Here is a 26691-nt window from a genome sequence, read left to right on the forward strand (position 1 = left end):
AATATGTTTTTTTTTTTAAGCCTAGCACAGTTTTGTTACGCGACACCCCCTCAAGCTTTCACTAAAGGAAACAGAATGAGGAGACACAACTAGTGGTGTTTTTGTCACTTATGCCTAGACTCCCTGGGTGGTTGCCCCTTCCAATAAACATATACTTCCATGATGTTAAATGAGAACTGGAGTAAGGCAGTATGTGCAACTAGATATGCACAAGCATCCATTCCAAATGCTAATCTCCCTTGCTTGATCAAGATGTATATGAAAGACCTGAGAAGAATACAAATTTCTGAGAGCTCCTTTTCTTTTAACTATGAAGTCTGGTGCACTTTCGTGATGCGGCAAAAATTTTTAGGACATCAGTTTCTCACACAACTATCTGAACAACAACAAAAAGACTTTAACAAGTGCAGGTAGAATCCCTTTTTATATAATAAGCATATGGTAGTGAGTGAGTTCATCTAGCTCTATCTACTAGTAGACTACTGTCTACTAGTGCTGTCTACTTTATTGTATGTTGTTTTGTAGTATTCTATGTGTTTTTTAACTGTTGTTAGCCGCCCTGAGCCCATTAAGGGAGGACAGGATACAAATCTGATTAAATAAATAAATAAATACTCTTGAGTGGAAGTGGCTCTTTAAGGTCTTTGGTCATTTTTAGATCAAGGTAGGTAGCCATGTTAGCCTGTCTGTAGAAGAAGAAATGAGCCAGAGTCCAATAGCACCTTAGAGACCAACAAGAGTTTCAGGGCATTTGCTTTTGAGAAATCAAAGCTTCCTTTGTCAGACACAGTAAAATAGAAGTGGAGATCTGTGTCCTTTTATCCTATTCAGAAGGTAGGATGCTTTTGAAGGGTGCAGGGGTACAATGCACATTGCAATCTTCTTGATTAAAGGAGAGGGGAAATGCTGGGGGCAGAAAATTAGCATCTGTAGTGAGTAAGGATGGGCAGAAACTGGGAAAATGCAGTTTGTGATAGATCATAGTTTGTGGCATGCCGGGTTCACAAACCACGAATCATTATGAACGTTTAAGAGCTAACTGAACTGGTTTGGTTTATGAGGTTTGTGATTTGGTAGAATGGCCCCCTGGTGAGCTAGAGACATCAGACTCAAAGGGGATCTCTGGCTGACTCTCTTCTACTTGATCTCCATGTTTAATGAGGATTTGATTTATAGGGTTTGAGTTATGGCCATTCCCCCAAGAAAATGCCCTCATCCATTATTTCCAATGGAAGGGGGGAAACAGAAGGGGGGGAAGCAAGGGCAACAGAAGTCCAACAGAACAGAATCAAAGTCCCAGAGAATTTCTACAGTAGAAACTGAAGATCAGGGTGTTTTTGCAAGTCCAGTAGATCTAGTGCCACTCTAGCAGTGCAGATGCAACAGGACTAAGCTCAAGCTAGAGAATCTTTGCAGCAGAAACTCAAGGGGTGCACTTTTGCAAACCCAGCAGAACCTGTGCAATTTACAGAGTGCCAAGCAGTGCAATCAGTGAGTGCCCAGAAGAATCCAGTGCCATTGTGGCAATGCCAGCTCAACAAGACTGATGTGAAGCACATAATCACACTCCAAGCAAGGGGGGTGGGGTTTGCAAGCCCAGCACAACTAGTTCAGTGTACAAAATGCCCAGCAGAACCCCCTGCCACTGTGGCACTGCAAGCTTAAAAGGACTGATCTCAAAGCAGAGTCACAACAAATCCAAAGGGGGAAATTTTGCAAACCCAGCACAACCAACAGAACCCAGTGCCACCAATATTGCAAGCTTAAAAGGATTGATTCCAAAGCTCAGAGTCATAAATCCAAAGAAGGGGATGGGATTTTGCAAGCTCTGGGCAAGAAAATGGTAAGTGAACCCTTGAAGGGGGGGGGTGGCTCTTGAAATTGACATGACTAGTTTGAAACTGACAACAGTGTTTCCAAGGCTGGAGAATTCTCCTCACTACCACTTTGAAGTTTGGTTAACGTTTTGTTTGAGCAGAGACAGTCTGGAATTGTATCTGTTCATCAACCAGCATGAACTGCCATGAAATGCTTGAAAGCTCATGGAAAATTTATGCCAGTTGACCTGCCATGAACTTCAGTTTACAAACCACGAACTAGCCAAAATTCATTGTGAGCTTTGGTTCATGACCACATTCGCGTCCGTCTCTAGTAGTGAGATAAGAATTCTATGTCTCCATTTAGCCCTTGTTAATTAAGTTCATCAATCTTCTGCTGTAATTTCTGTTTGAAATTTCATTGCTTGAGGATTGTCATTCTTAAGGTCAGCAATGGCATGGCATCGAAGAGTAAAATGTTCTCCATAGAGTTTCAGATTTCATGTCAGATTTATTCTTTTGTGTAGGGAATGACCTATAGCCGATGAAGACAGTGGAAGGGCACAGCTGACTTTTGATGCCATATATAACATTGGAAGATGAACATGTGAATGAACCTGAGACAGTATGGCAGGTATTGTTAGGGCAAGTTATTGTGTTGTCAGAGTGGATAGAGGACAGATAATTTTTAGCACCTGCTGCATGAGAGTTTTGATCTGAATTGTTAAGAACTTGACCCAAATCTTTGTTGTTTACCATGGAGTCATGGCCACTCCCACTGTGTCCATCATGAACTGGTAGGTTGAAGAATAACAAGGTGAGTAATGTTCTGGTTTGAATACAGGCCCATTGAGAAGCAGACCAGACTTTTGCAAGGAATTCTTTGTGAGGTGTTATCAAGGTGTTATCTGTCAATCAAGGGAGGCTCCCTATGACATGGTGAGGAAGTCTTAGACACTAGCAGTGGCATTCTAGGCAATTACACCCTTCTAAGTCCATTGAAGTCATTGGGCTTCAAACAGGCTAACTCTGCTTAGAATAGACCAAAGTTTGAGTTCAGTGGCACCTTTGAGTTTAATTCTGGTCTAAACTTTATGAGCCTGTAATTCTATAGCTTCAGGAAACCCGGTGCTTCCTAAGCTTTGTTTCAATTAAACTTATCACTGCTTAAAGATGAAAATACTTTGGATCTATTTATTTTAAAAGAAACCTAATCAATGCCTTACTTTCACATCATTAGTAACTGTAGATGAATTAAGTGTTTAAATCTTCATTAGCTGAGTAATCTGCAAGGCTGTGTAATCATAAGCATCGACTGGAGTGCAGGCAGCTCCAGGAAGACCTGTAGAAATATTTCAAAGGAAATGTTGTCAAATGACAGTGGGGTACTCATTGCCAGCCAAGGAGACCCTCAGCTGATCACTGTGATCTCTAAGCAGTCTAGCAAGTGGTGAGAGCAGGGGGAAATTATAAATGTTAATCCTCCCTATTTTCATGGAAACAAAGGCAGTGCTGGGTGGGGGGGAGATCAGCTGGCGGCAGGCTAGCTGGATTGACAGTTCCCCCTGAGGCCAGTGACCACTTTGTTGTGCTATCAATCCAAGTTGGAGCAGCCAAACCCCCTCTTGTTTATTTGTTTGCTTCACTTAGAGTTCACCCTTCTCAGTTATGCTTTCACACATGCAGATTAATGCCCTTTCAATCAGCTTCCAGTTCACTTAGCAACTGGATTTTACCATGCAAAATGCCAAAATCCACTTGCAAATGATCACTAAAGTGCATTGAAAATTGATTGAAAGTGCATTATTCACATTGTGTCAAAGTGCCTCTGAGAATCAAGGTGGCTTATTTAATTTAAAACAATGCAATAGAAATCATGTGATACATATGACAGCAATGCAATGAATCTCTGCATTGCAAAATTAGAACATGCACTTGAAAACTATATCACCATCATCATCATCATTTCAATTTACTGAATCACTCCATCCCAGCCTGAGCTGGGCTCTGGGAGATGTACAACAAATAAAAACAATATATGGATTAAAAATACAATAAAACAAATTAAAACAGTAGATTTATAAAACCCCAGTGGCATCCTGGTGAATTTTGTTATTCGTCCAGATTATTGGAGTTTATGGGGGAGAGAGAGGAAAGAAACTCAAGGGGGGGGGAGGAAAAGGTGCCAACCACCGCTGTCCTCAATCAATAGCCTTGTGGAACATTTCCACTTTACAGGCCCTGTGAAATTGCATAAGATCCTACAGGACCCGGGTGTCCTGTGGCAGAGAGTTTAAGCAGGTCGGGGCCAGAACTGAGAAAGCTCTGGCCCTTGTTGAGGACACCTGGGCCTCTTTAGGGATGGGGATCACCAGCAAGTTGCTGTCAGTGGAGCAGAGCACCCTACCAGGGACATGATGGAGGAGATGGTCCCAGATGGTCCCAACCAGATACATAGTGAACCTACCCAACCAGTCATCTTCAGAAGTCCTGCTTTGGGTACACCCTGGGCTCTTTTTCTAGCAGGAGCTCCTCTACATATTAGGCCATGCCCCCCTGATGTAGCCAATCCTCCTGGAGCTTACAGTAGGTCCTGTACTAAGAGCCCTCTAAGCTCTTGGAGGATTGGCTACATCAGGGGGTGTGGCCTAATATGCAAAGAAGCTCCTGCTAAAAAAAGAGCCCTGGCCCACCATCTGAGGCTAGACAAGTGGCAGCCCAAGGAAGAGGATTCTCAGTTGTGGTACCAAAACTTTCAAACTCTTTCTGTCATTCCTGTCCAGCAGTGGGTGAAGATTTAAAAAAAAAAGTTTTGTTTTCCTCTTATAGGGCCTCCTCTCTGTTCATGTTAAATATTTTATATATACTTATATTTTAAATGCTGTTTTAATGTTTGAAATGTTATTGCCTTGTGGATCCTGAGTTGGGTGGAAAGGTAGCAAAGCAATATTTTAAATAAATGAATGCATAAAACCTATTTACACCATCTTGATCGCCAGTATCACAAGCCATGTTAGTAAAACATTTCTTCCATAGATCCATGTTGATTCATGATATCTATAGCCCACTGAAGCTCTAAGTCAGGGGTGTCAAACGTGTGGCCTGGGGACCAAATCAGGCCCCCAAGCAACTGGCTCTTGTCTGCTTCCTTCTCCCTCTCTCTTGCTTCCTTCTGCATCACAGCTTGCTTTGCAAGGCTTGCCCAATCTCACAGGAGCTACAGAGCAAAACTATTTTCTCCACTGGCTGAGGCTCCTCCCTTGGGGAGGAAGAGGGGGAGGCAGAACTTGCTTTGCCAGGCTCTCTCAATCACACAACAGAGCTACTGAGCCAAGTCTTTCTTCCTTCTATTGGCTGAGGCTCCTCCCCCTCCTGGTTCCCTGGGGAAGAAAAGAAAGTGCCAGAGCCAAATCTTTAATTGTGTTTGTCTGTATCCTTTATAAAGTTTATATATCTGCTACCTAATTTTAAATAGGTACACACAAGGCTTGGCCCAACCCGACATGGCCCGGCCCGACAAGGTCTCATTTATGTCACATCTGGCCCTCACAACAAATGAGTTTGACACCCCTGCTCTAAGTGCTTTAAAGAAGACTTCCAAGATGTTTCCAATCCAAGCTTTGGACAAGCTAAGGCTTGTACAGCTTCAACAATGAAGTCACATCCTGGGCTGTCAATCAGTTCTGATTTCAGTTTCCAATGAAAACAGGCAAGCATATTTCAGGTGTACCCTTGACAATGCAGCAAGGGAACTGCGAGTGGCCATTTAGAAGGTTCTTAGCATAGTTCAAAGAAAAAAATAAACACTAAGTGAATATGTGGCAGAAGAACAAAAAAAAGTGTTCCAAAGGAACACTGGCCATTAGGTCAGTAAAAAGCCAGTATTTAAAGTCATGCTGTTTAAAAGCTTTGTAGAAAATCATACGTAATTAACTTGGCTCTATTTCCTCCTCTCTGTACATACAGAGTGGTCCTGAGTCCAGGTAAGCAGTAGACTGTATAGAACATGTTCATAATTGTCTCACTCACTGCCTCTGTTTTGGCTGTGACATTGCTCTGAAATGTCCATCTTTCCTGTTATCATTTCTTCCCTCTGTCTCCTTGAAGTGTCCGTGGTTAACTAAATAACAATACAGCAAGAGCTACAAAAATATAGGGGAGGATTCTTAGCAGCCACATCTGTAGAGCTCTCCCTTCCTTCTATAAAAAGGCACAAAGGAACTTTCTTTTTCAGACATGACTCTCATATAGCTACTAACTAGTAGCAAGTAACATTACAATCCTAAACAGAGTCACCAGTTTTGCCAGGCTGAGCTTGTCAACCAGCAGGAGAACTGCGGGGCAGGGATATGGAGAGGTACATGCAATGTCAGTGATGTCACTACATCCCTTCCAGATCAACCCCAGAAATGATAAGGGTAGCTCTAGGAATTGCCAGAAACTGTGGTGAAACTGCTTTTACCGGGAAGTGCAGGCCAGGAGGCATCCTGCCATAGTACGAGTCCTGGCAGGACTAAGAGATACACGCTTCTAAGTCCATTGACTTCTAAGAATTCAGAAGAGTGTAACTGTGTTTAGGATTGCAAATCTGTGAATTGCCCTGTCAGGCAGATCCCAGCTTTGCCAGGTGCCAGTCCCAGAAGAAATAAGCTTAGATCAGTTAACCTCACAACTTTCAGCTCACTCTCTCAGGGAGCATGTACCATTTTGTCTCATTTGCAGCAAGACAGAGCACTTTCTTTTTTTGCACACACTCATTCAGTACATTCTTACATACATGCATTCAAATCCACTTATGGATGATGTCACTAGCAACGTTCCCTCTAAGCTGCAGAGTCTTTCGAGCAAAAATTCTACTTTGTGAGCTACTAGTGTAAAGTTGTGGGCTACTACATAAATTATTGTGTTCTGGGGTCATCCTTCCTGAGCTAAGGCAAAAATGTGTGAGCTGGAGGCTAAAAATCTATGGAGCTAGCACATGCTAACTCAGCTTCGAGGGAACACTGTTCGCTAGTAACATGTGAAGGGCTAACCATTTCCTAACTTGATCTGTATGGCCCAGGCTAGACTAATCTTGTCAGTAGGGATGGGCACAACCCTATTCATGAAGTAAAATTCACCACAAATTTGAGATGGTTCATTGTTAGTGAAGTGACGTTCATAGAAGGGCACCCAGCATAAACACTGCACAGTTTTTGGGGCTCTTCATAGCAAATTTTGGTGGTTCATAAATGGACACATTTCCAATACAAATGCAAAAATCACACCAAGCAAAATCAGACTTTTGATGTTCTACATTCCAGTACTAATTACCGAAATAACAGCTATGAATCCAAGCTCAATTTTTTACGTTCCAATAATATTATTGAATTCATTTATTGAACTTGAATTTATAGCTGTTAAGACTTTCAATGCTTGCACTTTTACAAATTCTTTGAAGCTGGCTGCAGATATATTGCACTTTCCCTAATTGTAATAATTATTTGGCAAAGTTTAATTTTACATGGTGTGATTTTTGTATTTGTATTGTAATTCCCATGGATCAGTAATGACTTGGTGCTTGCACAGGGGACTACTTTTACCTTTTTATTGTAATTTCCCCCATTGTCCATTGTTTTCTCTGTGGATACATTTCCAGACAGACTGTCACCATTCAGTTTTAACTGTTCACAAAACTTCAAGGCAACAAAGGGGAGGAACTTCAAAGCAGCAAGGTGGGCAGAATTCTCCAGCTTTGGACTGTTTTCTTTTTTCTTTTTCTCTGTATCTCAGGTATCTTTTGGCTTCCCAGCTGCTCATAAGTTTCAAGAGGGTTTTTCCCCCCCTTTGTCAGCGTGAGTTTCCTTCCTCTTTCCTAGCACAGAGCTTGCAAAATCTCCCTTCCCAGCTTGGAGTGTGATTATGTGCTAGACGTCAGTCCTGTTGAGCTGCACTGCATTTCTTTGATTTCACTGGTTCTGCTGGACATTCTGTACACTGCACTGTTTCTGTTGGCCTTGGAAAAATGCCCCACCACCACCTCCAGTTTCTACTGCAGAGATATTCTGGCTCAACCTTAGTCCTGTTGGATTTGCACTGACATGCTGGTGCTGGTTCTGCTGGGCTTGAAAAAATGCCTCCCCTTCAGTTTGTACTGTGGGGATTCTCTGGTTTGAACACTTGAACACATGAAGCTGCCTTATACTGAATCAGACCCTGGGTCCATCAAAGTCAGTATTGTCTACTCAGACTGGCAGCAGCTCTCCAGGGTCTCAAGCTGAGGTTTTTCACGCCTATTTGCCTGGACCCTTTTTAGCTGGAGATGCCAGGGATTGAACCTGGGACCTTCTGCTTACCAAGCAGATGTTCTACCACTGAGCCACCGTCCCTCCCCTATGAAGTTTGACATTAGTCTTCCCTTGCTTGCATTGAAACAGTGGCACTGGGTTTCACTGGGGGGATGCACTAAAAGGAATGACAAGATTGCCCATTGAAGCAATGGAATAAGTTTCAAGGCCCATTGGAGATAATGGGAACCAGAAATGCCAATTGACTTTAATAAGCACCATTGAAATACATTACAGCACAAAATAATTGAAATGAAAACGGGGAATGGATTTTCAATTAATGTATCTGGGTCCCAACAAATTGCTCTGGGACTGAAATAACAGGCCCCACAGTGGAAAGACCAGGGCTTTTTTGTAGGAGGAACACCTTTGCATATTAGGCCACACACCCCTGGTGTAGCCAATCCTCCAAGAGCTTACAGGGCTCTTAGCACAGGGCCTACTGTAAACTCTAGGAGGACTGGCTACATCAGGGTGTGTGTGGCCTAATATGCAAAGGAGTTCCTGCTACAAAAAAAAGCCCTGGGAAAGGTAGTCCCCAAAAATAGAATTAGTGCTCTGGGAATGGAATGACAGTCCCCACCAGTGGAATGAGGCCTTCTGGGAGTAGCAGCAGTGTTTTGGGAGTGGAATGATGGCCTTTGTTAGTAGCAGAAGTGTTCTGTGGCTGGAATGACAGCCACTGGGAGTAACAGAAGTGTTCTAGAACAAGAATGTCAAGTTGCAGAGTGGAATGACAGCCCCTAGATTAGAATAATAGCCCCTGGGAGTAATAGTTTCCAGGTCCCTACTAGGAATTGTGCCATCAACTTCTTTCCATGGCAACTGAGTACACATACAGGAACAACCTCTGCTATGGTATCTTTTGTCATTAGCCACTAAAGATACCAGTTGATGGTCAGCCTGCCCAGGGCAACTTCACAGCAAAAGACTGCATGGTGTTCTGTTGCAGCAGTAGATGATGGTATCATGCAGCTGGCCTACCAGCCACCATCAACCTGCCCACTTATTTCATATGCAAACAGTGTGTACATTAGAGATAACAATAAACCCATTTTGTTCAACAGTTAGTACTGCATGGGTAAATTTTTGTGCATGAATCCTTCTTGCAGTTGCCATAGTGAACAGAGTGTAGAAGTGTTTGATGAGAGGTGGAGGTCAGAGGTGTCAAAGGGAAAGATAGGAAGTAGTGGAAGAACTGTTCACCTGTGCCTGCAATACTTCAGTGTCTCTAGTGTGCCGGGGGCCTGTTGTACTGTGTCATGAACTTCACAAACCAGTTTGATTCATATGAAGCCTTTTAAGTTCATGACAGTTCATGGTTCAGTTCTTGAGTCTGCCATGAACCATGAGCTGAATCACATAAAAAAATAAGAGAAGCCATGTTGGATCAGGCCAGTGGAGCATTTAGTCCAACACCCTGTGTCACACAGTAGTCAAAAAACCAGGTGCCATCAGGAGGTCCATCAGTGGGGCCAGGACACTAGAAGCCATCTCACTGTCCCCACCCCCACCCCCCGCCGGCACCAATAATACTGCCCCAGACAGAGAGTTCCATCAATACACTGTGGCTAATAGACACTGATGGACCTCTGCTCTACCTTCCTGGTTCATGCCCATCTCTACCTGTCAGATCTCTGAAGCCAAACAGTGTTGGCCCTGGTTAGTCCTTGGATGGTAGACCACCAAGGAAGTACAGGGTTGCTGTGTAGAGGCAGGCAATGGCAAACTACCTCTGCTTCTCTCTTGCTTTGAAAACCCTATAGGGTCCACCATGAGTCAGCTGCAGGTTGATGGCACCTTACACATACATGATACAACCATTTCCTATAATGCACAGGGTATGATTGCATAAATGGTAACATGGGCAAAAGGTATGTGTCATTGTTTGATGTGTGCCCTTTTATACTCTTTTCCATGGCACACCATTGCTTGGCAGCCACACCAGTATTGCCAGCCTTTAGGCCTCCAGGGCTGTTTTAGCCTTTAAGAGGAAACTCATTGGGACCAGGCCCAGCAGCTACCACTGGGCAACTTGCTACCAGGTGACTTGCATCTACCCCACACAGTGTTCTGGGAGATCCAGGGTCAAATCCCCATTCTGCCAAGGAAGTTCACTGAGTGACTTTAAGCCAATCACATGCTCTCAGCCTAGCCTATCTTACAAGGTTGTTGTGAGGATATAACAGAGGAGAGAAGAATGAGGTAATCTGCTTCATGTCCCCATTGTGGAGGATGGTGGGAAAGAAATGAAGTAAATACATAGTAGATATATCTGAAAATGGAGGGGGGAAGATAACAGGTGGGTAAGTGAGAAGGAGAGAAGGAAGCAAGGAAAATGAAGATATGGGGATTGCCAGGAAGAGAGAAGAGATGAAATAATGTGGGGAAAAGGACAGAGGGGGAAATGAGGAGCTCACCCTCAAATCTTTGCAGGTTCCTTACATCACAACTTTGTCTGACCCAATGGCTAGCACCATGCACCTGGGCCATAATTTTTCTGGTTAAAGGCTTCTAGGGAGAGGGAAGGAGGGAAAGCTGAAGATGGGGGGAGGTAAGGTAGAGTAGCTGGTATGTGGGAAGGAGAGAAGGAAGCAGGAAAAGGGGAGATACTATGGGGGGTTTAAGGAAAGGAAAGAGGAAATTGTGGGGGAAAGGAAAATAAGATGCCCTTCACAAAAATCTTTGTGCCCCCCCCCCCCCACTGGTAGCGGTCTAAAACATTGCTTTGTTTAATCTGTTCTTGAATCGGTTTTGCTTGTATGATTGACACAGATCACTATTTTGCCAATCTAGTTCTTTTACTTGCTTCTACCATCACAAGGGGGAAGATGTGCAGCCTGTAGTTAGACACACTTTTGATAGGAAGATGTGTACACACACCAGTGTTCTGACTAGTCATCAGAGCATCAGTGTGGTTTGCATATTCCTGGGTTCCTGCCTACAGCAAATCAGCACCAAATTAACAGTACCTCTAAGCAACCGAATCCACAGATTTTCACACCCTAAATTCCTTTGCTGCACAGCTCACCTACAAGACAGCCCTTCAATTTGTTAGCATGCTATTATAATTAATGAATAATGAACCTAACACATATGCGTTCCCCTCCTTTGATTAAACTCCCTGTAAAACAACCTTAGCTTGAAATATAACTGTGAATATATATAAGCAATTTCCTGTTGTCTGTTCAAAATATATGATTATGCTGTGTTTCTCAACCATTGTGTAAAATGTATAAAAGCAAGAGGGAGAGCATTTGCTACACAGATATGGAGTTATTCAAAGAAGACAGAATCAGTTCAACCAACGATGCACAAATCTATTTTCAGATTGCCCTCTCACAAGCCTTGTTCTTAAGTGATGCTAACATTTGCGGGGGGGGGGGGGGTTGTTGCATTTTCCAAATTCCTAGAGGAAAGTGTTTAAAACAACAACTCTAGGCTAGATAATCTGTTGGTTTTCTTCATCTTTTCCTACCAGACTATTCTTGTGTTTAGGACTGCTCATCATGGCTATAGTTCTAAACAATCCCACTGGGAAGCAAAGCCTATTGAAATTGACAGCTTTTGTTTCTGTATAAACATAGGATTAAATTGTAAAAACTGCTTTGTAGTGTAATCTGGAGGCGCTGAGCATTCCTTTCTTCTGTCATTGCAATGACACCTTCCCTAATCCTTTGGTTCTACTACTACCAAGCTCAGCTCACTAGAGTTGCCAACCTCAAAGTGGACTGTAGTAAAAAAGGAAGCTCCCTGAGTTAAAACAAAGCTGTAATAGAAGAAACGTCAGTGTGAAACTCCAGAACAGTACAATGTTGATGTGGTAGAGAAATCTGCTATCTCATCTCAAGTAAATTGGCATTCCACCCCCCCTTCAGGATAGCATTCAGGAATTTAAAACTTGCCACTGACTGTCAACCTTACCCCAGCCCACCCCACCCCCAGAAAACCCTAAAAGAATACTTTCTTCCCTTCATTAAATGATTTAAGTTCTGCCTCACAGCAACAGATGTCTTTTGTATCTATCATGCAAGAAATGAATTGTGGGTACTTATGTAAACCTGAGGTTTCCAACATTTTTGAGTCTGTGGGTGCCTTCAGAATTCTGATGTAGGTTGGTGGGCACAACCACAAAATGGCTGCCATGGGAAGTGGAGCCAACCACAAAATGGCTGCTGTGGGAGGTGGGGCCACATGCACAGAGAAAGCACAAGTGCATGAGAGAAGAGGGATAATTTTTTTTTAAAATACTCTGCGAAAGAGGAGTAAGAGAGCAAATAAAACCAACACTGTGAATGCAGCTGCCACCAAAATGATGTTATTTAAATGCATAGACAGTCAGATATCCAGTTGCCATTCAGAAGCTCTGGGGGCACTGCCCCTGATCTAAATAGCCCCAAGCAAGATCAGTGGGGAAATATGTCCCCTTCTGTTGTTTAGATTGCCATCCTGCCTTTGCCGGGGAGGGCGGGATATAAATTAAATCAATAAATAAATCCTGAGCTGTGGGATTGATGACTCCTGCTGAGAGTGAAGAAGAGGCCAAACCTTTTCCTGAACCTGAAATATCTGCTCCCGCATCCTGATCAGCTAGGATTAGGAAGCCTCTTCAGCACATTGTTGCTGCTGATGTTGCCATGAGATTGGTTTTCAGTGATAGGGAAAACTGGTATATAAATATTGGGGGTGGGACAATGCCAGAGGGCTTTGTCCCGTGACATATTCCTTGGCACAAATCCTGGCTTAATTTGGGGTTACTGCCTTGAAAATATCTGGTGGGTGGGTGGTGGGACTTTTTGGGGAAGATCTGTCAATAATTAAATTTTGCTGGCCTTGGTGACAATAATCTGTTGGATATTTAGATGGTGTAGGAGAGGGAGGTATAGCAGTGGGAGGAGTAGTTCTAATGTTATTGAGTCTGAATTGGTTTAAGATGAGTATTTGATCCCTTATTATTCCTAAACAGGGGGATGGGAGGGTGATTCCTTCATGGGTCTTTCTCCTTCCACAGCTTTCAGGTGTGGGTAGTGGCTAATTTTGAATGTATATCTCTGGTGCTAGATTCCAAGGATGGATTGAGCTTCTGCTGGTTTACTTACTGTCTTCTTAACTTACAAATTATGCCAAAATAATTTAAGAATAACATTAATATGCATATATTTAACCATGGTGGGGGAGCAGCACAAGGAAACACAAAAGGATTCAGAGATTCTGTTTGTACAAGGGAGAAACAAAATCAAAACAGGGATTTTCTAGTCAAAATGGCACAGCTGCAGTATTTGATAGCAGTCTTATATTAGGTCCTTTCTGCATTTGCCTGCAGAAAAATTCTGGATTTTCTGTGTTCAAGTCAAGGTGATTTAAATCTGCAGCAAAACAGCATCCAAAAACCCTGGGGCAACAGTGAGCTGAAACCAGGCTGACCACTGAAGGAAGGTAATGTAATACAGAACTGGGAGGGGGGAGGGGAGGGGGAGGGGACCTGAGAAAAAAAGGTTGAATTCATTTTTAGTGCAGAATTGCTTTGAGGACATCACAGTGAGCATGGGTTAAAAGGAGAATGCAAAAAGGGCCATATTGCCTTAGATGCCATTCACTAAGCAGCTGAGCGTAGCATACATATCTCAAAACTATTACAACACTAGACACCAAGGTGTTTAAAGAAAACCCTAAGGGCAGAATCTGTCAAAATCTCTCTCTCTCTCTCTCGGCTTGGCTTCGCGAACGAAGATTTAAGAAGGGTGCAATAGTCCACGTCTGCTGCAGGCTCGCTGGTGGCTGACAAGACCAATGCAGGACAGGCAGGTCCGGCCACAGTGGCTGCAGGGAAAAGTCTGATTTAGGGTTGGTGCTGTAGCAGTGCGATTCTTCCTCAATCTTCTTTTGTCCTCAAGACCAGCTATGCGTGCGTTCTCAAAAGAAGAGACAGCCTGGTGGATGGTGTGCCTCCATGCTTTGCGATCTGAGGCTAGGTCAGACCACTGGTGATGGTTGATGCAAATCAAATGTCATTGAAAAAGGCCCTCTAGCCTACCTTGTATTTCAAACTCTTTCCCATTTTAATATTTCATAAATGGAACCCAAAACCCCATTTTCAATTGAGCAGCAAGCTTGTCATGTCCATATTGGTCCTTATACTAGAATGTGGGTGTCAAGGAGTCCAGTTCTGAACCCGTGAGTCCCCAGGGCTGTTGTACACAGGTAACCAAACCCCTCTTTATTTTTTAAAAAATTATATGAAGTTATATTTAATTTCTGTCTAGACAAAAGTTTTAATCTACAGGCAGCACAACACTCTAAATAGAGTTCTAGGTAGAACCTGAAGATTCCTCCCCCCCCCAAAAAAAAAAAAATTACAGTTCATCTCCAGACTACAGAGACCAGTTCCCCTGGAGAACTTGGATGCTTTGGAGGGTCGTGTTTATGGCACTGTGCCCCACTGAATTCCATGTCTTCCACCTCCAAATCTTCAGGAGTTTCCCAACCTGGATCTGGCAACCCCATCCTAAAATCACACAGCAAAGAAAACTAGCTTAACTATCTAACACATTTTCAAGACCTGCATAAGATGGCCCAAACCTTAAGTCCAAGAGTCTAAGGCCATAACTTATGTGTTCTCTACATTGCTGTCTATTGCAATATGAGCATATCATAGTCCAAGTCTTCAGTTCATCAGAATCCATGCTAGCCTCTTTTCTCCAGGCTCTTAGCTCAGTTATAGTTTTTTGGCCAAGCTGCATCAAGTTATGATGACATCTAATCAGGACACATTGTTGCTGGAACTCTCTAGAAAGTTACCTCATCACCCCTGATTTCTCTCCTCCCATCCTATGGGCTGCATTTCCCACATTTCCAGCTCTGACCTTGAAGATGATAAGGACTGGGGTATTTTCACTGAATGTTTTTTAAAAGGGATGGGGGTGGGGAATGGAATTGTGATTTCAATTAAGAGCTATTCATGCTTTCACATTCAGCTCTGTACACCATGGTTCGATGCCACTCCTGAAGGTGCAAAATACTACTTGGATTCCAGAGTCCATAGCCCTTCAGTAAACAGCAGTCTACAGCCTAGAGTTAAAATCTACTGCATGACTTGGGAATGCATTTATAGAAGTAGCAATGTCTCAAAGCAAAGAGGAAATTGTTTTTGAGATTGGAGCTTGGATTTGATCCAATTTTAAAGTTGGCTTCATGTTTCAATTTAAAAGGAGCATTCTTTTGAAATTGGTTGCCCCCACCTCTAAATGTAAGTACACCAATGAGGAAGGCCTGCATGTCAGCTAGCAAGTTCCATTCATGGTCACTGAGCAGCTGCAAATTGTAGCAGGACTTGAAAAGTATCATTAACAACACTAACTTGTTTTTTTTTTTTAAATCACCCTCCTTTATCCCACCATTTTATTTTTCCTATTACATTTCTTTCTCTATGACCTAAGATGCAATTTTCATTGCTGTTCCAACCCACACATCAAAAACATTGCCCTAAAGCTGGTATCCAAGGCTGAAAAATTAATTTGGCACAGGAAGATGGTGCTATTTACCTTCTGCCTACCTGCCGTTTCATCCTGGTCAGGGCAGGGTCACTGAGGAGTGGCAGAAAAATAATGGCAAATCCATTCTTTATCCAATAAATTAGCAACTTAGGTTCCTGAGCCAAATGAAATTCAGCAAGTCTTTGGGAAACTAGGGTGACCGATAGCATTGTCCACAAATCACTTGAGCCATTGTATTTACAAATAAAACCACTCTGACAGTTGTGCAAGCCTTGGTCTCACTGTTTCTCTGCACTTTGAAAAAAAATTTCCCTCACTATTTCTTTGCACTCTGTACTCCACAATTCCATTTATCCTCCCTCTGAAAAAGATATGGAAATGTGGACATTTTAAATGCATGGAACAGCAGCTCCAGATTTGTCCGTGTTTATAATGCCAGCCTTAAAAGGCTGGTAGGGTTGAGGAGGAAAAAAAATTACCTTAATTCCTTATTACCCCCATTTCTCCCTGAAATGCAGCAGTCCATGTCTTGTTGTCTTTTTAGGAATTAAGAGTCCATTTCTAATCAATTCTGTTTTGATCAAAGAGAAATTCAAAAGAGGAGAGGCAGGAAAGGAGGTTTTGCAAAAATTCAGAATTTTACACTGAAAAGACACAGGATGATTTAAGGCTAATCTGATCTCATCTGCTCTTTGAAGCTAAGCAGCACCAGCCCTGGTTAGTATTTGGATGGGTGATCACCAAGGAAGTTCAGGGTTGCTACACAGAGGAGGCAATGGGAAACCACCTCTGGATGTCTTTTGCCTTGAAAACCCTGTGCAGGGTCACCATAGATTGGCTGCAACTTGATGGCACTTTACATACACTTACACACACACAGGAGGCAGGCAGTGTCTTCCCAAATCATTGTGTCCTCCTATAGCAGCACCTTATCATGTTATGTAACCTAAAGCAATTGTGAAGGTATTGATTTCTCTTTAAAGGGAAATGAAAGCAGAATCCCTCTTTTAAATGTGATAAAAGAAAATAAGAATTTACAGCTGTTATCTAAAAATTAAATTTCCCTCCCCCTAACAACACTAACAGCTAGTTGTTGATTGATTCCCTTCCCCAAAAATGTGACTGTGGACGCCTTTGAGTTACTCGTGGTGCCTTTGAGTTACTCATGGTGCTTCCCAGAGGACAAAAATCTGGAAATAGCTGGAGAGCTCGTATACACCTCACTGGAAAAGAAATGGAAGTTTATCCTTACTTGAGCCTCTGGGGAAATAGCCACAGTTGAAATGCCAACATTCTACTTCTCAGATACCTATTACTGTAGACTGGCTTGTGCTTAAAATCCTGGCTCAGATCTCAAAGCTCATATCACAGGCACCATAAGGATGTCATCAAAAGATGTTGTTCTATGGATTTCCTTCCTGGCTATCATTTGTAGAACTTAGAGGCAGTGTGATGTAGTAGTTAGAATGTTGAATCTGGACTGCAGACACATGGAGAAGAAAGATTCAAACACATCTATTCTTTGTCTTTAGTAGAATTTGCATGATAATTGCCTTGACTTTTGTTTTCCCCATTCAAATTTCCAGCTAATCCAGAATGCTCAACAGTTAACCAGAGCTAGATGGAGCATGCATACTACTTCCATTCTGCAGATACTCCATTGGCTGCCTGTTATCAGGCTCAGTTTAAGGTATTGGCTCTCACATACAAAGCCCTTCATGGCCTTGGACCCTCATATCTGTGAGACCACCTCTCTCCCTTTGCTCCTCCAAGACATCTGCACTCAAGTCAGCAGGGGCTTCTGCTAGTAAAAAAAAGGCAAAGGTCCTCTTGTGGATCAAAAACTGTCTAATTAATAGGAAACAAAGAGTGAGTATAAATGAGCAATTTTCATAGTGGCGGGTGGTAAGCAGGGCTCAGTATTGGGTCCAATGCTTTTTAACTTGTTCATTAATGATTTGGAGTTGGGAATAAGCAGTGAAGTGGCTAAGTTTGCGGATGACACTAAATTGCTCAGGGTGGTGAGAACCAGAGAGGATTGTGAGGCTATCCAAAGCAGAGTTACACCCTTCTAAGTCCCCTGAAGAAAATGGGATTTGAAGGATGTAAGTCTGCTTAGGGTTGCATTGTAAAAAGCTTAGAAACAGATCAGAAAGTCCCAAGTTAGAATTATACTACTCTATAAACTCAGCAGGCAGCCTTAGACAAATGATCCTAGGCAGAGTTAACAGCTCCCCCATCATCTGCAATATGAGAATAATGATAGTCACTTGTATGTGTCAAGAGCTGTCAAGTTTCAGCTGACTCCTAAGAAAGCTCAAGAGTCATGGGGTAAAAGGACAAGTCCTCTTGTGGATCAAAAACTGGCTAATTAATAGGAAACAGAGAGTGAGTATAAATGGGCAATTTCCGTAGTGGAGGGTGGTAAGCAATGGGGTACCACTGGGCTCAATACTGGGTCCAAAGCTTTTTAACTTGTTCATTATTGATTTAGAATTGGCAGTAAGCAGAGAAGCGGCTAAGTTTGCGGATGACACTAAATTGTTCAGGGTGGAGAGAACCAGGGAGGCTTGTGAGACACTCCAAAGAGATCTGTCAAGGCTGGGCAAGTGGCATCAATGTGGCAAATGAGGTTCAACATGGCCAAGAGCAAAGTAATGCACATTGGGGCCAAAAATCCTAAATATAAATACACATCAATGGGGTGTGAACTAGTGAGGAATGACCAAGAAATTGATCTTGGAGTCATAGTAGATAACTCACTGAAAATGTCAAGATAGTGCACAACTGCAGTTAAAAAGACCAATGCTATGCTGGGGATTATTAGGAAGGGAACTGAAAACAAATCAGCCAGTATCATAATGCCCTTGTATAAATCGATGGTGTGGCCTCATTTGGAGTACTGTGTGCAATTCAGGTCACCACACCTCAAAAAAGATATTATAGCACTGGAAAAAGTGCAGAAAAGGGCAACAAGAAGGATTAAAGGGTTAAAACACTTTCCCTATGAAGAAAGGGTAAAATGCTTGGGGATGTTTAGCTTCAAGAAACGTTGACTGCGGGGTGACATGATAGAGGTTTACAAGATAATGCATGGGATAGAGAAGGTAGAGAAAGAAGTACTTTTCTCCCTTTCTCACAATACAAGAACTTGTGGGCACTCAATGAAATTGCTGAGCAGTTGGGTTAGAATGGATAAAAGAAAATACTTCTTCACCCAAAGGGTGATTAACACATGGAATTCACTGCCACAGAAGTGGTGGCATCTACAAACATAAACAACTTCAAGAGGGGATTTGATAAACATATGGAGCAGAGGTCCATCAGTGGCTATTAGGCACAGGGTATTGATGGAACTCTCTGTCTGAGGCAGTGATGCTCTGTATTGGTGCTTGGGGAGGGGGGGCAAAGTGGGAGGGCTTCTAGTGTCCTGGCCTCACTGATGGACTTCCTGATGGCATCTGTTTTTTTCATCACTGTGTGACACAGAGTGTTGGACTGGATGGTCCGTTGGCGTGATCCAACATGGCTTCTCTTATGTTCTTATGTTCATGGTTACACACTTCTAAATTCATGGAAGTCAGTGGGCTTAAACAAATATAACTCTGCTTAGGATTGTTTTGCAGGAAACATTGTGAACCATTCCGCCACCTTTGTTATGCACTGTACTCAGCCTGGTTTTGAACAGCTTGGATATATATTGAGCTTTCCCTTTTGCTCTGAACATTAAAAAAAGGGACCTCCATGATCAGGCAGTAAATTACTGTGGACCTATTTACACAGGGGCAATATCAGGGGGTACTCTAGGCCTCTGTGCCTACCTTCTGCTTGTAAGTCTTCTAGGGACAACTAGTTAGCCACTGTGTGAAACAGGATGCTAGACTAGGTAGACTGTTGATATGATCCAGCAGGTATATCCAAGTGGGCAGCCATGTTAGTCTGAAGCAGTAGAACAAAGTAGGAGTCACATTGCATCTTTAAGACCAACAAAGTCTTATTCAGAATGTAAGCTTTTGTATGCATGCATACTCTTTGAGATGAGGAGATAGGTTGCAGTGGGCCTGTCCCTTTGTCTGAAGAAGTATGCATGCATACGAAAGCTTACATTCTGAATAAAACTTTATTGGTCTTAAAGGTGAAACTTGACTCCTACTTTGTTCTAATGATCCAGCAGGGTTGCTCTTGCATGTTGCTTGAGTGGTCAGTTCCAGTTCCTCCATACATCATCAGCCTTAATGAGTCCTTCACTACCAGTCTAGCTAATCCAGTCAATGTATTATCAGAAGTATTTGAGATCTCCTTTGGAGGACAGTGTAGCAGCCATTTGGATGACAGTAGAAAATGAGAAAATTGTTAAATAGAGACTGTTGTGTTCTCAGTAGCTAGTCCTGCTAACCAAGATCTGGGAATATTAGGTTTTAAATATGAGAAATTAAAAGCTGATACACTGCACAGGCATTAGGCTGTACTGGTGTGTGTTTTTTTAAGTGGGATCAAATTAAACAGGATTCTCTCAGTTATTGAGCATCCCCTGCTTTCTCAGATCAACCTTTCTTGAGCAAGATTTCCTTTATACTTCCCCATTCGTCTGCAATGTTCAACTTTTGTTTTACAACTGTCAGCACAAATGAGAGCTCCATGTGCTTGTGAGAGGCATGCTATTTTGGCTGCTATGTTCTAGTCATTGCCTCGCCCTCTTCAGAGTTTCAGTTCCCATTGCAGTAATTCATCCTGCACCACATAGCACTGTAATAAAAATGAGAGAAACAGCATGTCTCTTTTCATTCTCTGAAATCTTGGTATTTAAGGAATAGGTGAACACTAGGTGACAGACATTCCTGAACTAGTTTGTATCCATTTCTCTACATCTGAAGCTGCATTCAAAAAGGCTTTACCGACTTCTAGGCTCCTGTCTTTTCATAAAGTCTTAACCCGTTCAGAAAAAAAACTCTCAGTGGATTCTTCTTTAATCTAATCCACATGGAAAATGACTCACAATTTATTGAATGAAGAGGATAAAATTGATAGCTTTTCATTAGGCTGGCAAAAAGTCTTTTTCATGGCTGGCATGGAAGACATCTTCTCTATTTAAATTTTATTTATTCCAGCCTTCTCCAGTAAGTCCTAGATTAAAATGGAATGCCAGACACTAAATGCTACAACCTCCCCAATTACCTCTGAGATTGTTGTACAGGTTTATGCCAGGCAGCTCTTCACTATCATTGCTTCTTACAAAATAAATTTAGGAGGGAAAGATCAGTTTCTGATATTTTGCGTATCCTGCCTAAGATGAGAGTTGAGAAATCTGCACTGGCCAGAACAAATTTTCTTCTGTGTTTTTATTATTGCAAAGTCAAAAACAGTTTTGGAAAGCCTTGGAGAAGAATGGTGAGCAATGTTTCCTCTAAGCTGCAGAGTCTTGTGAGCAAAAATTCTACTTTGTGAGCTACTGGCATTAAAGTTGTGAGCTACTGCATCAATTAGAGTGCTCTGGGGCCATCCTTTCTGAGCTGAGCCAAAAATGGGTGAGCTGTAGGCTTCCCAATCCCCAGGTCCCAACGGGGGATTCCCCGGTTTTACAAGCTTCCCCCTGCCCCCAGCCAGCTGGCTGGCGGGGGAAGCCCCTCCCCCACACCATGTACTTCTAGATCTCGGGCAGGACCTGCAAACAGGTCTTGTTTTAAAATGTGTGTGTGCCTTTAAATTGGAGGAAGAAGTACTTCATGGGGAAGAGTTAGCAACAGCAGACCTCGTCAGAGTGCAGCCCCTCTGCTTGTTTTGCTTTTGTTTCAGACAAGTGAGTGTGTGTGTAGAAGAGCAGCGTAGCCCCTGTACTTTCCAGACCTGGTTGTGGAGGCACCAGAGACTCCTGCTTTGTTCTACTGCTTCAGACCAACAGGGCTGCCCACTTGCACCAGAGACAGTTAAGCATGTGTGTGAGTGAGAGAGAGAAAGCGGGAGGAGGGGAAGGAACTCTATTATTTCCTATGGAGACTTATTCTCATAGGAAATAATGGCGAATTGATCCATGGGTATCTGGGGCTCTGGGGGGCTGTTTTTTGAGGTAGAGGCACCAGATTTGCAGCATAGCATCCAGTATCTCTCCCTAAAATACCCCCCAAGTTTCAAAAAGATTGGCTCAGGGGTCCAATTCTATGAGCCCCAAAAGAAGGTGCCCCTAATCCTTCATTATTTCCTATGGAGGGAAGGGATTTAAAAGATGTGTGGTCCCTTTAAATGTTATGGCCAGAACTCCCTTGAAGTTCAATTATGCTTGTCACACCCTTGCTCCTGGCTCCGCCTCCAATGTCTCCTGGCTCCAACCCCAAAGTCTCCTGGCTCCACCCTCAAAGTCCCCAGATATTTCTTGAATTGGACTTGGCAACCCTAGTGAGCTGGAGGCTAAAAATCTGTGAGATCTGTGAGCCAGCTCACACTAACTCAGCTTAAAGGGAACACTGATGGTGAGTAAAGTCACAGTGGAAGATAGCCCATGTCATGTAGTGGTTAATAGAGTCAGTGCAAGGTCTGAGGGACCCAGCTTCAAATCCTCACTTGTGCCATGGAAGTTTTCTGGGTGGCCTTGGGCTGGTCACACCCTCTCAGCCTAACCTTCCTCACAGGGTTATTGTGAGGATAAAATGGAGGAGAACAGAATGCTGTAAGCCACTTTGGGTCCCCATTGGGAGAAAAGTACGATATTAGTAAATAAATAAAAACAAGTATACTGCACTACATCTATTTAAAAATAGTTGAACTATCCTGGTTTCCCTAACCAAAAGATTAGAAATTGGGTTTTTATATCCAAGTAGGCAGCTGTGTTGGTGTGAAGCACTAGAACAAATTGAGTCCAGTAGCACCAATTTTGACTCCAGTGGCACTTTTGAATAAACTTTTGTTGGTCTTAAAGGTGCCACTGGGGTTTTATATGTTAGATAGCACCTGTGCCATAACCAGACAGCAGTTCCTAAGGTTTCTTGGAAGGCAGCCATGACAATTAAACCATTTTCAGCTTCAACAGCAGATCGAAAAGAGTGAAACAAGGTGGATTATAGTCATTTATGAAGTGAATTTCTGTACTATGCATGTAAAGCAGAAGCAAAACCCACAGAGTTATCTCAAGTCAACAAACTGTTCAATTACTTAAAGAAAGTGGGTTGCTATATTTCAAAGGGCTTCAGAATTCTATAAAAGGAATAGCATTTTGAGTGTGTGGTAGATTGCACTATATCAGCACATTGGTATTTAAATTGTTGCAAAAAGGTTGCTTTGGCCTGGATGGTCCAAACTATCCTAATTTCATCAGATTTCACATGCTAAGCAGGGGGCCCTTGGTTAGTCCTTGGATGGGAGACCACCAAGAAAGTCCAGGGTTGCTACAAAGAGGGAGGCCATGGCAAACCACCTCTGTTCATCTCTTGCCTTGAAAACCCTACACAGGGTTGCCATAAATTGGCTGTGACTCATCAGCACATTCCCCCACCAAAAAAGATAGCTTAACTATATTTCAGTCACAAATTAACTCAGATATTTTCTTTCAAACATCCAATTGTGTCTGGCTGGTAGGTTGCACTGCGGATGTTCACCCCTTTTAGGGACTGGCTTAGGAAGTGGTGGTTTCAGCTCTCAGATACAAATTACCCCAACTTAGCTGGGAGGGAGGGTAACATTCCATGTTGGAGCTTATGATATGTATATTAGTAGCCAGAGAGAGCTGGATCAGAGTGGCAAAGAAGCCTTAATAGAATGAGGGAATTAGGTAGGAAGCTATCAAAAGAATGCAGAGTTACTGCAGGCTAGCCCTCTTGGCAGTCGTCCATTTTAAATGTACCTCACTGGAAAGCTGATGGCAAAAAAGTGTGAGGAAAAACAAAACCTGTCCCTTGGAACCAATACTTGAGAATTTCTGTTCCAAACAATGTAGACTGTGCACAGCAATACTAAGAATATTATTGGAACTTGAAAGCAGAGGGTACCATGACAAATTCATTCAATAGATGCTTTTGTGCTTTATCTATGGATCGATTGTATTTTGCTCACAATTAATAGCCATTGGATGGATGCAGAATACTTGGACCATTTTCTGTGTAAACCAAGGTTTGGTTTGGTTTAGTTTTTAGTTAAAATCAACTATATGCTCCACTTTTATTTATACATGCACAATGAGACGTTGCAAAGTTGGAAATTGCACAGAAGAGCCAATTGTGGCGATCCCATCTGGCAAAAATATTAGCAGATTGTTCTGGTTGGACAACATCTTTGTCAACATCCTTGTGTCTCCTTTGGCAATCAGTCTCCTCCTGTTTCCCAAGAAACTGAAAACAGATAGCGAGGTTTCAGATAATCTTGAACTTTTCTGACTGTAACTGTTGGGCATTGTTAGTAATTATTATTTCAGAGGGTAGCCATGTTGGTCTGAAGAAGAGGAGCAAGATTTGAGACCAGTGGCACCTTTTTAGGGGGGGGGGGGGAGGAATAGAAGCTTAGGAGAGACAAAGCTGTCTTAATTAGATACAAAATGGTGGTGCTGGTAGTGGTGGTGGTGATGATGATTACAGAATAGGCATCATTTGGGTCAGATATTGATTTATCATTATTTGAATACACATCCCTAATGAATACCCTATGCTCATTTTGGTTTATTACTATAAAGTTAACATTTGCTAGTCCTAACCAGTTTCCCAAAGTAATACGTGGCAATGCTAAGGTTTCAGTTAAAGACACCCTGTGTGATGATGCACTTGTGTCTGCAACAACATCCTCTGCCTGTCACAAGTAAATATTTATGCTTAAAGGTTACGTGCCCAGAGGGGATTTGATGAGGTGGCTGAGCACTTATTTGCTCTTTCAATCAAGGTCAGTGATAACAGGATTTGGTTACAACCAGGGCGAGCAACTATAAATTACAAGAAAGCACTGTAGAGAGTTATCGTCTCTCTACTTGAAGTCATAATGTCTGGAATATTCCCCTTGGTTCTTTTCATGATGTACCACTAATATGAGATTGCATAGATTTCTGTTCCTGATGCGTTTGACTGCATTAAGGAGCAACTTTTACCATATTTTATTTGTTGAAGAAAAATCTAATTGTTTGCAATCTATCGCAAAGATATCTTGATTTTTTCTTTTCTGTTAATAACATTTCATTTTGATACAGGTTCTGAAATACATACAGAATATTGGGTTAGAAGGCTTAGATACAGACTAGGGTTTCTGCCAGCACAAGGACTTCTGATTGCAGAGTATGATTTTCTTGCCTCCCGTGGCAATCTAAAATCTTGAAACAGAATTTCAGAGAAAATTTCAGGCTGCCACTAGAGGGGGAGAATCAGACTCTACATCATCTTGCACTTTCAGGAACGTTAGTCCAGATCCAACCCAGAAGTTTTTCACTCTCTCATGGTTGAGGAAAACTCAGTGAATTGACAAGTGTCAGTGGGTCCACCCCATATTGAGCAGAGTCTCAGGCAGATATCACAGACCTGTTGAATAGAAAGTAATATACTCCTGGAACTGGTGTTTGAAGTATTTTAGTTTTCCAGCTACAATTCATAACTGGAGGCAACTTGCACAACATTTGTTAACCTAGGGCAGTATGAAACAGTTAATATAAACTGAAGAAACCCTGGCAACCAAACACTCTGGGACTACTCAGAGTGAAAGGAGGTGGGGAGAGGCAGCGGCAGCAGCCAACTCAGGAGGGAAAGCAGCAAAGAGGGCAGGAAGAGAGCAAATCAGAGAGGATGGAAAGCTCTGAGGTGCAGGCAGGCACTACTTAGGAGTTTCTACTCAAGATGGCACCAGCAGGAAGCCTCAGCACCATCTTGAATGGGGATTCCTAACTACTGCTTGGCAGCGAACCTTTTTAAACAAAAAGTTACATGGGGGACACCTAATTCGGTGCCCATCCCAGGGCCAGTGTCCTAGGCAAATGCCTAATTTACCTAATGGAAGGGCCAGCCCTGGGCACATCCTTTCCCCTTCCCCACTCTGCTCTTCCTGCTTATTTTGAGACAATAATGCATGTTGTATGTTTACTTTGGTGTCATCGGATGTTATTTTATTCAACTATTTTAACTTCTGGATTTTAAATTGTACCATTCTGCTGTTAACCACCCCGAGTTCTGTGAATTCAGAGAAGGGCAGTATATAAATCTAAATTATAAATAAATAATCACCCACTATGTAAATAAGTATTGGGGGTTGTGGGGTGGAGTCTTGGGAGGGAGCTCAGAAGGGATGCAATGCCATACAGCCCACTCTCCAAAGCTGCCATTTCCTCCCAGGAAACTGATCTCTGTAGCCTGGAGATCAGTTGTAATGCCAGGAGAACTCCAGTTTCCACTTGGAGGTTGGCCACTCTTGCTTGAAGTGGACTTCACACTCTAGGCAAAGGACTGTGCACTGGAACAACTGTGCAATAATAGAGCTTCTCCCTTTCATGCAGCAAGGTGTATATATAATTGTTTTTTTTTTGTCTGTTCTCTTGTAGCATCAATAGTCATTGGGAAGTGGTGGTGTGAGATGGAGCCCTGCCTAGAGGGTGAGGAGTGCAAGACATTACCTGACAATTCAGGGTGGATGTGTGCAACTGGCAATAAAGTCAAGACCACCAGAGTAAGTCTTTTTTTATGGTCTCTTCAGTCTAGGTTTTGAAGCCATATTAAGGCATCCTGATGCCCTAAACACACCAAGATTAAGAGGCTCCACTGATTTACCAAAAAAACCCATCATGATAATTTTCAGCATTTTAGGACCCCTTATTATCTGGGGCACTAAACTCTAGTATAGTTAGCCTGTGCATATAGATTCATAGAGTTGGAAGGGACATCCAGGGTCATTTAGTCCAACACCCTACACAATGCATGAACTTCACAAATACCTCCTCCCCAAACACACACATACATCCCCAGTGACCCCTGCTCCATGCCCAGAAGATGTAAAAACATTCAGGATCCCTTCCCAAAATGGCCTGTATTAAAACTGCCGACTGACCCCAAAGTGTCAATCAGCATTTCCCTGGGCATGTAAGAAAGGGCCACAAGACCTAAACAC

At 42.6% G+C, this 26691-nt stretch overlaps 1 protein-coding gene across 1 annotated transcript in view; it reads left to right on the top strand.

Moving 5' to 3' along the window:
* Nucleotides 1-26691, top strand: part of TAFA1 (TAFA chemokine like family member 1) — a 561552-nt gene that overhangs the window by 525819 nt on the left and 9042 nt on the right. Inside the window, exon 4 of the mRNA XM_060239509.1 lies at nt 26129-26253. Coding sequence (XP_060095492.1) covers nt 26129-26253 — 125 coding nt within the window. The remainder of the gene's footprint in view (nt 1-26128; nt 26254-26691) is intronic.

This window comes from Heteronotia binoei, chromosome 5 (assembly GCF_032191835.1).
Source record: "Heteronotia binoei isolate CCM8104 ecotype False Entrance Well chromosome 5, APGP_CSIRO_Hbin_v1, whole genome shotgun sequence".
NCBI lineage: Eukaryota > Metazoa > Chordata > Lepidosauria > Squamata > Gekkonidae > Heteronotia > Heteronotia binoei.